The following is an 11,897-nucleotide window of genomic DNA, read 5'->3' as shown; positions in this document are numbered from 1 at the left end:
CTATCTTGAAACAATGAGGGGAACATGGAAGGGCCTGTTTTAAACAGCATTGCTGTTTCCCTATTAGGTGCCTTGCTGAGGGAGGGTTTCTGGATAGAGGGCCTGGGGCCTGACAGCTAGAACCTACCATGCCAGGTAGGAAAGGAAAAGGCAAAGAGAAAGCTTCCTGCCTTCCTCAACCTAATCTCATCTTTCTTTGTCTTCCGCTACCATCACTTTTCTTCTCCTTCCCACTCTTAAAAACTTTAAAAAAAATTGTGAGGTACAAAACAGAAACAGGAAAGCGCAAAGGATAAATTTACAGCTCAGTAAGTTTTAACAAAGCAAATATTTATGTAATTACCACTTGGTTCAAGAAACAGAACATTGTTAGCACTTAAAACCCTACTTGTGACCCCTCTTGGTCACTACCCTTTTCCTTCTCCCCAAAGGCAACCACTACCTTCCTTTTTTCTTTTCTTTTTTTTTTTTTTAGGCCTCACCGTGTGGCATGCAGGATCTTAGTTCCCCAACCAGGGATTGAATCTGTGCCCCCTGCAATGGGAGTGCAGAACCCTAACCACTGGACCGCCAGGGAAGTCCCTACCTTCACTTTTACGATTATGATTTAATTTGTTTGTTTGTTTATTTATGGCTGTGTTGGGTCTTCGTTTCTGTGCGAGGGCTTTCTCTAGTTGCGGCGGCAAGTGGGGGCCACTCTTCATTGCGGTGCGCGGGCCTCTCACTATCGCGGCCTCTCTTGTTGTGGAGCACAGGCTCCAGATGCGCAGGCTCAGTAATTGTGGCTCACGGGCCTAGTTGCTCCGTGGCATGTGGGATCTTCCCAGACCAGGGCTCGAACCCGTGTCCCCTGCATTGGCAGGCAGATTCTCAACCACTGCGCCACCGGGGAAGCCCATGATTTAATTTTGTCTATTTTTGAACCATATGTAAAGTCAATTTTACAGTAAATATTCTTTTGAACTTCCATCTTTCACAATTTTCTTGGAGGTACATTATTATTGAATTATACAAACAGAAAAGTGCACAAATCAAAAGTGGTTCAGCTTGATGAACTTTTCATAAACTGACCATACCTACGTAACAAGCACCCAGATCGAGAAACAGCATTAGCACCTCCCTTTCAGTCACTATCCCTCCACTGTCCTGAATTCTAACACTATATATAAATTTTGTCTATTTTTGAACTTACATATGTGAAAACATATAGCATATATTCTTTTCTGTCTAGCCTCTTTTGCTCAACATTGTGAGATTCATCTGAGTGGTTTCATGTAGTTATAGATCATTCATTCTCTTTGGTGTTTTGTATTCCATTGTACAAATATACCACAATTTGATTATCTATTCTAGTGTAGGTAGACATTTGTGTTGTTTTCCAGTTTTCAGCCATTACAAATAATGTTGCTGTGAACATTCTTGTACATGTCTTCTGGTGAACATATATATGCATTTCTGTTGGTTATATGTTTAGGAGTGGGATTCCTGGGTCATAGGCTCTGGGGCTGTTCAGCTTTAGTAGATAGTGCCAAATAGTATTTCAGAATAGTCACCCCAATTTACACTCCCACCAGCAGCATATGAGAATTCCATTTATTCCATACTTTGGCTTGCAGCTGCATAACTCCATTTCTGCCTTCACCATCACATGGCATTCTCTCTGTGTGCTGTCTTCAAATGGCCATCTTATAAGGAGACTACTTGGGCCCATCCTACTCCAGTATGACTTCATCGTAATTAATTACACCTGGGACAACCCTATTTCCAAATAAGGTCACATTCTGAGGTGCTGGGGGTTAGGATTTAAACATCTTTTTTGGGGGGGTGGGGGGGGGACACAGTTCAACCCGTAACAGACATGATAGCAGTGGACATCTGTTCTTGATCTCAGTGGGAAAACTTACAACTTTTTAGCATTAACTGTGATGTTTGTTGTAGTTTTCTTAGTAAATACTCTGTATAAGATTAAGGAAGTTTCCTTTTATTTCTGGCTTGCAAATCTTTTTAAAAATCATAAATGGATATTGAAATTTATGAAATGAAAGAAAACATTTTTTTTCTGCATCTAGTGAGATGATCATCTGATTTTCTCCTTGTCTGTTCTATAGTAAATTACATTTATTTTTATAGTTTTCAAACAGAATTTCAATTGAAAATATTAAAATTACAAGCGGGATTTCTGAGTTGGGTAATGTTCTGTTTCTTGATCTGTACACAAGTGTGATTGGTTTGTGAAAATTCACTAAGCTGTACACTATGATTTGTAATTTTATGTATATACTTTATATTTCAATAAAAGCTAAAAGAAACACAGCTAAATTCCTATTTGAGAATGAAAAGCTCTTTCTTCCAAAGGAAACTTAGCTGCCCCATTTTCAGCTCACATCCACCTCCTATGAGAGGTGAAGATCTGGGTTATTAAGATGGAAGCAAGGTCAAACCTTTAAGTGGTGCACAACTGGCACATTGACACACTTAAAAGTCTCAGAGTTAGGTAGATTTTTGTTTTGTTTTGTTTTCAGAATTCAGTGTGTATCAGCTTTGTTTTTCAGTGATTCTCTCAAGCCACATGGGTTCATATTTCGTATTGCATGAGATTGGATTATTTTCTAAATCCAATCTGGTCCTCTCTAGACAATCTTGTTATCTGGCTTTTGCTATCTTTCCTTTGACTGATATTCTCCAACATAAATTCTTCTGCGTTGAATTATTCTAAAGAATTCCCTTTCTTCCCTTTTACAATACCTGCAGGAATTGATGTACTCTTACATTCTGTCTTCAGAATACATCTTCACAGATTTGTTCCTAATTGGATTTTTTGTTAGAATTGAATTAAGTCTATTCACTTAATTTGAGAAGAACTGACATCTTTATAATTTTTCCTCTTTTCATTCAGAACCATGGTAAACCTCTCCATTATTTCAAGTCTAATTTTATTCCACTCGGATATGAGTCTGTATAGTTCTGTAGTTTCCTTTATATAGATTCTGCATATTTCTTATTAGTGTTATTCCTACCTGCTTCATGGTTTTTTGTTATTGTTGCTATTGTGAATGGAACCTTTTTTTTTTTTTTTTCCATTCAAAAACGAACCCGTAGAGCGACACGATCTCTACCACCGCTCTCAGCTGTGAGACTCTATGGTTCCTTGGCTATATAGGAACATTCTACTCGCCCCTACATTATCCGAACCGGAAGGAAGATGGCAACCGAGAGTCGCCAAGCAAAGGGCCGCTCTATCTTGCCTTTGTTCTCCTCTCGGTGGCTACTGCGCAGGCGTAATCGCCCCGGTACCGTCCCCGCCTTCCCGGTCTCGGGCGCAGCTCGGTAGCGCCGGCGCACTGGCGCGCTCCGTTTACACGCTCCGGGGCCTGTAGGCGCCGCGAGTTCCGGCTGTCGCCGTCGCCGCTGCAGCTCCTGGAGGTCGGTTGCGACGCGTAACGACGCCGGGACGAGCGCTGCGCCTTCTTCTCCGATATGTACCCGAATTGGGGCCGGTATGGCGGGAGCAGCCACTATCCGCCGCCGCCGGTCCCGCCGCCACCGCCGGTGGCGCTTCCTGAGGCCTCGCCGGGGCCCGGGTACTCGAGCTCGACGACTCCCGCGGCCCCCTCCTCTTCTGGCTTCATGAGCTTCCGCGAGCAGCACCTGGCGCAGCTCCAGCAGCTGCAGCAGATGCACCAGAAGCAAATGCAGTGCGTGCTCCAGCCCCATCACCTTCCTCCGCCCCCCCTGCCGCCCCCGCCGGTGATGCCGGGGGCCGGCTACGGGGACTGGCAGCCACCGCCGCCACCGATGCCCCCTCCACCTGGGCCGGCTCTCAGCTATCAGAAGCAGCAGCAGTACAAACACCAGATGCTCCACCACCAACGAGACGGGCCTCCTGGTTTGGTTCCCATGGAGCTGGATTCTCCCCCTGAATCTCCCCCAGTACCGCCGGGGTCTTACATGCCCCCGTCTCAGTCTTACATGCCTCCACCTCAGCCACCACCCTCGTACTACCCCCCGGCCTCGTCTCAGCCCTACCTGCCTCCCGCTCAGCCGTCCCCTTCTCAGTCCCCGCCTTCCCAGTCCTACCTGGCGCCCACCCCATCTTATTCTTCCTCTTCCTCCTCCTCGCAGTCCTATTTGAGCCATTCCCAGTCCTACTTGCCCTCTTCTCAGGCATCTCCTTCCCGCCCCTCCCAAGGCCATTCTAAATCCCAGCTGCTAGCTCCGCCACCGTCGTCCGCCCCTTCTGGGAATAAGACAACTGTCCAGCAAGAGCCTTTGGAGAGCGGGGCCAAGAACAAGAGTGCTGAACAGCAGCAGGCTGCCCCTGAGCCAGATCCCTCTACGATGACTCCACAGGTAAGAAAACATCTGCCCAAGCTGCGTCTCTCACCTAGAGGGCCCTAAGTGAGCAGGCCTGGGGGCTGTACCCAGCGCTTAGCCTAATTCCGACACACAATAACTAGCTAATTTACACTCCAGAGGATTCCATAAAAGTCAAAGGTCTGACATCCCAGCTTTTTAATTAGCTAAATGTGGATTATTAAAAGAACAGTGTTTGAAGATATTTCTAGACACCAGAGTGATGGGGTGGCTCAAGAGTTACTTCTCAGATATATTCCTTGGTTTCCTTTGACCATGCTTCTAGGTTTTGTTGCTGTTGCAAAGGGCTTTTTTGTTGTTGTTGTTTAATTGTAACTTAAACTAAAATTCTATTTGAGAGGCAGCATAAAAAAAGAAGCTTCTCAAAGGGCTGACACCTGAAATGCGTATGAATCTTATGACCAGTTAGTTTCTTTAAAAGAAAATTAAGGGCCACTGATAGCTGTCAGCTTCCTGAATTAAGAAGTCTCAGCAAATGAAGGATGGAAATCTTGTTCTAATCAGGAACATCCTAATTATGTTTATAGATATATATGCAATACCTAGGGAAGTCTACATATTTGGCCTTTTTGGGAATCTGTTGGTCATTTAAGGAACTGACCCATACATCCTTTTCTCACATCACTGAAAGATAGTTTTAAGACATGACCAATTTGCTGCATTGCATTGTTGTTACCATTTACTCCACAGTAACAGCCTTGGAATTCGGCCAAGTTTTAAAAAAATGATCGTGACATCTCTTCATTCATGAGAGAGCCATTCCTCTAAACTTCTCTTTCAAGTGATGCTTCCCTGTCAGAGATTGATAGGGTAGCAGTAATAAATGAATTCCTTTCTTAAGAAAGAAGATAAAATTAAAGTGGAAGAAATAATTTGTTTTGGTTTCTTAAAATAGAAACTTAGCAATTACTAATCTACCTAGATTCCCTCATGAAAAAAGAGAATCTTTTAATCTACAAGCTCAGATTTACATATAAAGATTTCCAAAAGATATTATTCTAATTTTACAGTGGTTTGGCATTAGAAATTAAGAAGAGAAACAGGTTGTTTTAAGTAAGCAAGATGTGGTGCTTGGCACATCATCAGGAGAAAACACTTGAGATGCTGGGGTAAAACAGTAGAATGAGAGATTCTGTTAGCTTACACCAAATTAGTACTATCCATTAGGTTATTTCTCCAGATTCCTCCATTATAATAGAGATGGAATTTCTGCCCCCTTTACCACCCCACTCTGAAATTTCCAGTGCTTTTATTGTCCAGCACTCTCAGAGTTAGTCCAAGCCAAAATATGACATTTATATCCTCATCTCTACTGGACTTTTTCTGGCCTCTTAGACAAATGAATTGTTTTTTGGTAGTGGGGGATGGGGGCGGGAATCAGACCGGTCCTTAATATGAATGTTTAGCACGAACACTGTTTTTGTTTTTCTGTCTTTGTACCCTTGTCTATAGTGAACTTCTTTTAGTGCTTTGACTATTCAGTGCCTCAAATTCTTTGATGATAGCCGTAAAGAAAGTGGTGGAAGATGAGATTTGAGAGGTGTGAATGGGCCAGATCAAGAAGGCCCTTGCTAAGCCTCTTTAGGTTTTTTTTTACCTCTTTCTAGAATTCATCCCAACTTCCTCAACCCTCTCTCCCCCCTTGCAGTTGTATTGCTTTCTAGGCACATCTCAAATATCAGGGTCTCTATGAAGCCGTGCTTCAGCTTACCCATGTGCTTTGGTTCTGTTCTTCAGATTGTAAGTCCCTTGCAGACAGAGACTGCCTCACTTACCTTTTTATCCCCTGTAGCACCTAGGACGGTGTCTTGCCGATTGTCGGCTCTCCACAAAGTTTTGTTGAATAAGATACAAGAGTTGTCGTGTTCTAGACTTAGGATACTTTAGTTTATTAGAAAACATTTTCTTCATGCCAGTGCCAATCTCTGACAATTAACTCTTCTTTGTTGATTCATATTTTATTTTTGGAATATTTCATTAAAAATTTTTTTATGGTGAAAGATTTTAAACATGCACAAAAGTAGAGAAAATGGTATGATTCTCCCCATATACCCATCACTCAGATTCAACAGCTATCAAGAATTTGCCATGTATGCTTCACCTAGGCCTTTACTGTTGTTCTTGCTGAAATATTTTTAAATGAATCTTAGATCTCACATCATTTCATTCCTACATTCTTAGACATTTTTTTTTAAAGGACTTTTTCTAAGGTAAACACGTTATAACACCTAACAAAATTAACAAGTTTCTATCATCTAATACCAGATCTGTTCAGATTTCCCCTATTGTCTCATCATACTAATAAAAATAATTCCTTGATATTATCCATGTTAAAATTCCCCCATGGACTTAATAAAGTTTTGATGGTTTGTTCAAATTGGGATTCAATATAGACATTTTGGGGCAGAATAATTCTGTTGTGGGGCTGTCTTGTGCATTGTAGGATGTTTAGCAGCATCTCTGGCCTCTACCTGCTAGATGCCAGTAGCAGCCCCCAGTTGTGACTAACAAAAATGTTTCCAGATATTGCCAAATATCCCCTGGGGGGCAAAATCACTCTCACTTGAGAATCCCTGATTTAGGTCAGTCTCTCCTATTCTGTTTCTCTACCCTTGCCATTGAGCTTGATGAAAAATCTGTGTTAGTTATCCTGTAGAATGTCCCACGTCCTGGATTTGTCTGCTGTCTCGTTGGTGTCATTTGACTTGTTCCTCTCTCTCCCATGTTTTTTGTAAACTAGGCATTAACTGTGCAGCCTTCTTAGATTTAAGTTCACCTTTCTTTTGTCAAGTGTACTTCGTAACCTAGGTAGTGCTGTGTATTTCATTTGCATCCCATCAGGAGTCACTCAGTGCCTGGTTGTCCCATAGTTAGTGGTGCCAAGATTGATCAAGGGGGGTGACTGGTTTCTCTGCTGTAAAGCTTCCCATCAGTCTTGCATCTCATATTTCATCTAGTGGTTCATCTTTTGATGGTCTTTGCTTGAGTAAATTATTTCTTTGTTAGAGGTTGCAATATGGTGATTTTTTTCCTGCTGTTTCTTCTATATTTACCATAAGGAATTCTGTAAAGAAAAACTTTCACTCACGAACTAGGACTGCTTGATTGGAAATACAGTTAGCATAGAAAAGACAGGATAAGTGCTTGATATTCTTCCATTTAATTTCTAGTTTTCAGAGTAAAGTGGTGATTTAATGGAATGTGTCTTTTTTGAAAAATTAACTTTTCTGTGTGTTTAAAGGACTGGCTAGGTAAAATGCATACTGGTCTTTTTTTAATGAACTGTGATTTATTCTTTTATTCTTAAAACTTATTTAGGTAAAGCTGTTGACTTTGATTAGAGTTTTTAGTCACTATTTAATACTCAAATATATATTGAGTAACAACTGTGTGCCAAGAACTGTGCTTAGTACTGGAGATGAAATGGTGAACAAAATAGACAAGGTACCTGTCCTCATTCACTTGTTCCAGTGCGGGGAAAAGACATTTAAAAAGTAATTGAAGACGTGTAAGGTGCTGTGGAATTATAAAATAGAAAATATCACTAGACCATTCCATAAGGATTAGGAAAAGGTGAGCTTTTTTAAGCTCACCGTTGTATTCACAAGGCCTTGCTCAGGGTCTAGCACATAGTAGGTGAAGAATAAATATTTTTCAAATGATTGAATATAGCTGGGAGCTCTAACCTAATTGAAGAGACCTCCCTTTGCAAGTAATATTTAAATGAAACCTGAAGAATGGGTAGAAAATAACCAGATAAGAGTTCAAAGAATTAAGTTCAGTAGGGCTTACTGAAGGTACAAACCAGGCCAGGGAGGACCTATGAGGACTTTATCCTAAGGGGAGTAGGAAGCCACTGAAGGATTTTATATAGGCAAATGTGACAGATTGGCCTTTTTGAAAGTTCACACTGCTTTGGGGAGAGTGGAATCGAAAGGAGCAAGAGTGATGTAGAGAGAATAGTGAATAGAGTGATCCAGGCAAGAGTTAGTAGTGGCTTGGACTTGGATGGTGATGGAGGAGATGGAGAGAAGTGGAAAGACTGGAGAAATATTTTGGTGCTAGAATCCTATTGGAGATTGAGTAGTAGTGGAGAGGGAGGCATCAAGGACGATTCCTGGGTTTCTGGGATAGGAAACTGGGTGGATGGTGGTTCCATATACTAATAACCTACAGGAGGGGGAAGAACAGGTTTGGGGATGAAGGGAAAATGATGAGTTAAGTTTTAGACTTACTGAGTTAAGATCCTTGAGACATAAGATTCCAAATGGAGATGTCCAGTTAGAAGTTAGATATAGGTCTGGAGTCTAGAAGTGAGATCTGGGAGACATTGACTTGTGAGTCATCAGCATAAAAATGGTATTTGAAGGCACAGAAATAGATGAGGTCTCCTGAGGAGTGTGTGTAGAGTAAGAATAAAGTTTAAAGGACATTGAGCCAAGCCCTGCAGAACCACAGTACCTAAGGGAACCAATGGGAAGAAAGGCCAAATAGGTGGATGGAAAATCAGGACAGTGCAGTGCCACAGAAGTGAAGGGAAGACTGTTTCTAGGAGGAGGGAGTAGTCAGCTGTGTTACTGCTGAGAGGTCAAGCAAGATGAAGACTGTGAGTTATCTTTTGCATTTACTGACATGTAGATTATTGTTGACCTTGGCAGGAGCAGTTTCATAGTGACTGAAGCCATATTGCATTGATTTGAGGAGTGATGGAAGGTGAGGAAATGGGGATGGTGAGTATAGACAACTCTTTCAAGAAGTTTGACTGAAGGAGAGAGAGAGAGAGAATGTGGGTAGGAGCTGGAGGAAGAGGCACAGTAAAGGAGGTTTTTTTTTTTAAGATGGGACCTTAATTCCTGGAATAGAGTGTGAACTTCAAAAATGTTGAAAATAAATATATTTTAAATAAATTTTAAAAATGGAAATCCACTTCATTATTTTACCAAGTCCCCCCTCCCCATCCCACTTGCTTTAGGATATGACATTGAACATTTAATGTTACAGGCATTTATCCTAATCAACCTGGACAGGAAAGGCAACCTTTCAAAATTAATCTTTAAAACATCACACACATAGACACATGTGTTCATTCATTCATTCATCCATTCATTCATTCATCCTCTCTCTCTCTCTCCCTGTCCTTCCTTCTTTATATTTCCCTACTTGGAGAATCATTTAGTACCTAGTTCCTTACTGTGCTGATAGCAAGTGGTCAGTAAATACTTGCTGAATTAATTAGCACCTTTTTTGGTAATGGTATTCATGACAAATACATCCTTACTTTTTAACTCTATTCAATCTCTTTTTGAATGTGACATTTACTGTGATTTTCCTCTACCTATGAACTAACATCCTATATGAGATGGAGTTGTCTGATATAATGGGACATTCAGAAGAACTGGCTACTATTTCAGCTTCATTAGCAAGTCCAGGCAGGTTTTATTCCTTTTTAAAATAGAGATAAAGCAACCTTTTCTGGGGTCACTGAGGACATTTCTGAATGATTTCATGTTATTCATTTGCAGAGCTTTAAAAATGTGCCAAAGCCTCGTCCTAGGATTGAATTAGATCTGGTTTCTGCTTATTGGGTTCATATTAAGTAGAAATTGATCTGCAGTGCATACTGTTAGTAAATCAATAAGTACTTGAGCTCCTAACAAGGTTTTAACCTTAGACTAGGTCTAAGACAAAGATAGAAAGCATGAGAATAAGGTGGGTATAAATTGATAAAGAATCTAGACCTGAATAATCTTCCTGTCTATAGTCACTGGCTTCTAGTTTATGAAAGATAGTTTGCATCTTTGTATCTTTCGGTGATGCTTTCAAAGTAACTTAGAAAAAAGGAAACTTTTAACTTCTACTTGAAAGAGTTTATTAATTTTTTAAAGCTAAAAAACAAGCCTGTTGCTGTTTTCGGTATTTTCATACAATAATGGAAGAATGTTGAAAATGTTTTAATACCACATAATTGTTGACTATCATGAACAGTGTGTGGGTTTTTTTTCTTTTTTTTTCATGTTGAATAGTAAAAGTAATTATATTTCAGGAACTGATGGTTATGTGTATGATAATTAAAAAGAGAAAAGCCCAGTCATGACCCAAACTTCAGGATGGAGTTAGTGAGATGGAATTTACTATTCCAAAGGGATGTAGCAAGTTTCAGGTCATAGAAATTAGTAACCTAGAAGGGAAGTCTTTAGCTGATCAGCAACTATTTATTGACATTCTACTGTGTGTTCCAGCACTATGCTTAAGCACCAGACAGGATATGAGAAAAGCATGAAACACCTCTCTCCCAAGACAGTTACATTCTGCGAATGAAAAAACAGATAACAAGACAGTATGTTTCGTGAGAAAGGAGTATCATGTATACTTGCATGTGGAAAATTGGAGAGGATATACAGTAAAATAGTAACAATATAGGAAATCCTGGTTATCCAGAGATAATGAATCTCAGTGAATGCAAGTAAAATGAATCCATTTAACACAAGGACCAAAAGTTTATTGTAAAAAGTAAAAAATTTAATTTGGGACACAATCTTGAAAAATAAAGCTCAAAGAACAGCTGAGTCTTAGAGTTTATAAAGAATAAAGTGTAGATTAGGTTTCTGTACTATAATTTTTGTGACAAAATTGTGTGACAACATTATATTATCATCATTTATTTTGTTTTTGAATATGTTGAAAAAATATTTTAGGGATTTATACATTTTTCCAGGGGCTGTTTTTCAACATTTGATATTCATGTCATTCTCTTTTGCAGTTCCTATTATAAAAATTCTTTTTGGTTGTTAACTGGTAGTACTTCTGCTAGATCCTGCATTTTTATAATTGTAGTAGAAATGTATGCTTTTGTTTTTGTTTATATGCTGTTGTTAATTATAGAAGTATATAGGGCAGTTCATTAGTGAATATTTTAGTGTTATGACAACTTTTTTTTCCTTATGCCACCTTGTAACCATGGGGAATTATATAGTGAACACTGGGATAATGAAGATCCTGTAGTTATTTCTGAGCGGTGAGATTTTTTAAAATTGATTTTAATTATTGCTTATTTGTAGTTGAATCTCTTTATTTGAGGTATTTATATTTTATAAAGTTGTCAAGAACCCTGAATTAGTGAATACTGAACGATTGCTCCTAGGGGAAGTGCAGGGTTAGGTTCCTGTGGGCCTTTGGTCACATTTTCTTCAACCAATCAATACATAACCTTGTTTTATATGTGTTTCTGTTTAAAAACAACTTATTTAATGTATATTGTTGATTCATTAACATTGAACTCACAGCCAGCAGCACCATAACACATGCCTGAAAGAAGCTTATCCAACACAAGTATTTTCTTCTTAAGGCACATCATAGCGCATAGCGTTCTCACACTTAGCAATACTAGACAGCACTTCAGCATAATGCTTGGGGGCCATTTTAAACAGCAAAATCTTCAACCAAAAAGTACAGAAATGTGAAAAATGTGGCCCTAAATAGACCTTGAAAATAACACTTATTTACAATATAAGAGCTAAACGAAA

At 39.8% G+C, this 11,897-nt stretch overlaps 1 protein-coding gene across 4 annotated transcripts in view; it reads left to right on the top strand.

The window, feature by feature from the left end:
* The first annotated feature begins 3,290 nt into the window (after positions 1-3,290).
* Positions 3,291-11,897, top strand: part of YLPM1 (YLP motif containing 1) — a 68,727-nt gene continuing 60,120 nt past the window's right edge. For 2 of the 4 annotated variants that reach the window (XM_082383835.1, XM_082383834.1), the window contains exon 1: positions 3,293-4,350. In XM_082383835.1, coding sequence (XP_082239961.1) covers positions 3,478-4,350 — 873 coding nt within the window. In that variant the 5' untranslated portion in view covers positions 3,293-3,477. Of the gene's footprint in view, positions 4,351-4,440; positions 9,105-11,897 lie in introns of those variants that run through there. The other 2 variants (XR_014242287.1, XM_082383836.1) reach the window with 2 other exon arrangements.

This window comes from Balaenoptera borealis (genome assembly GCF_965194805.1).
Source record: "Balaenoptera borealis genome assembly, chromosome: 3".
NCBI lineage: Eukaryota > Metazoa > Chordata > Mammalia > Artiodactyla > Balaenopteridae > Balaenoptera > Balaenoptera borealis.
This window is presented reverse-complemented; position numbering and strand designations above follow the sequence as displayed.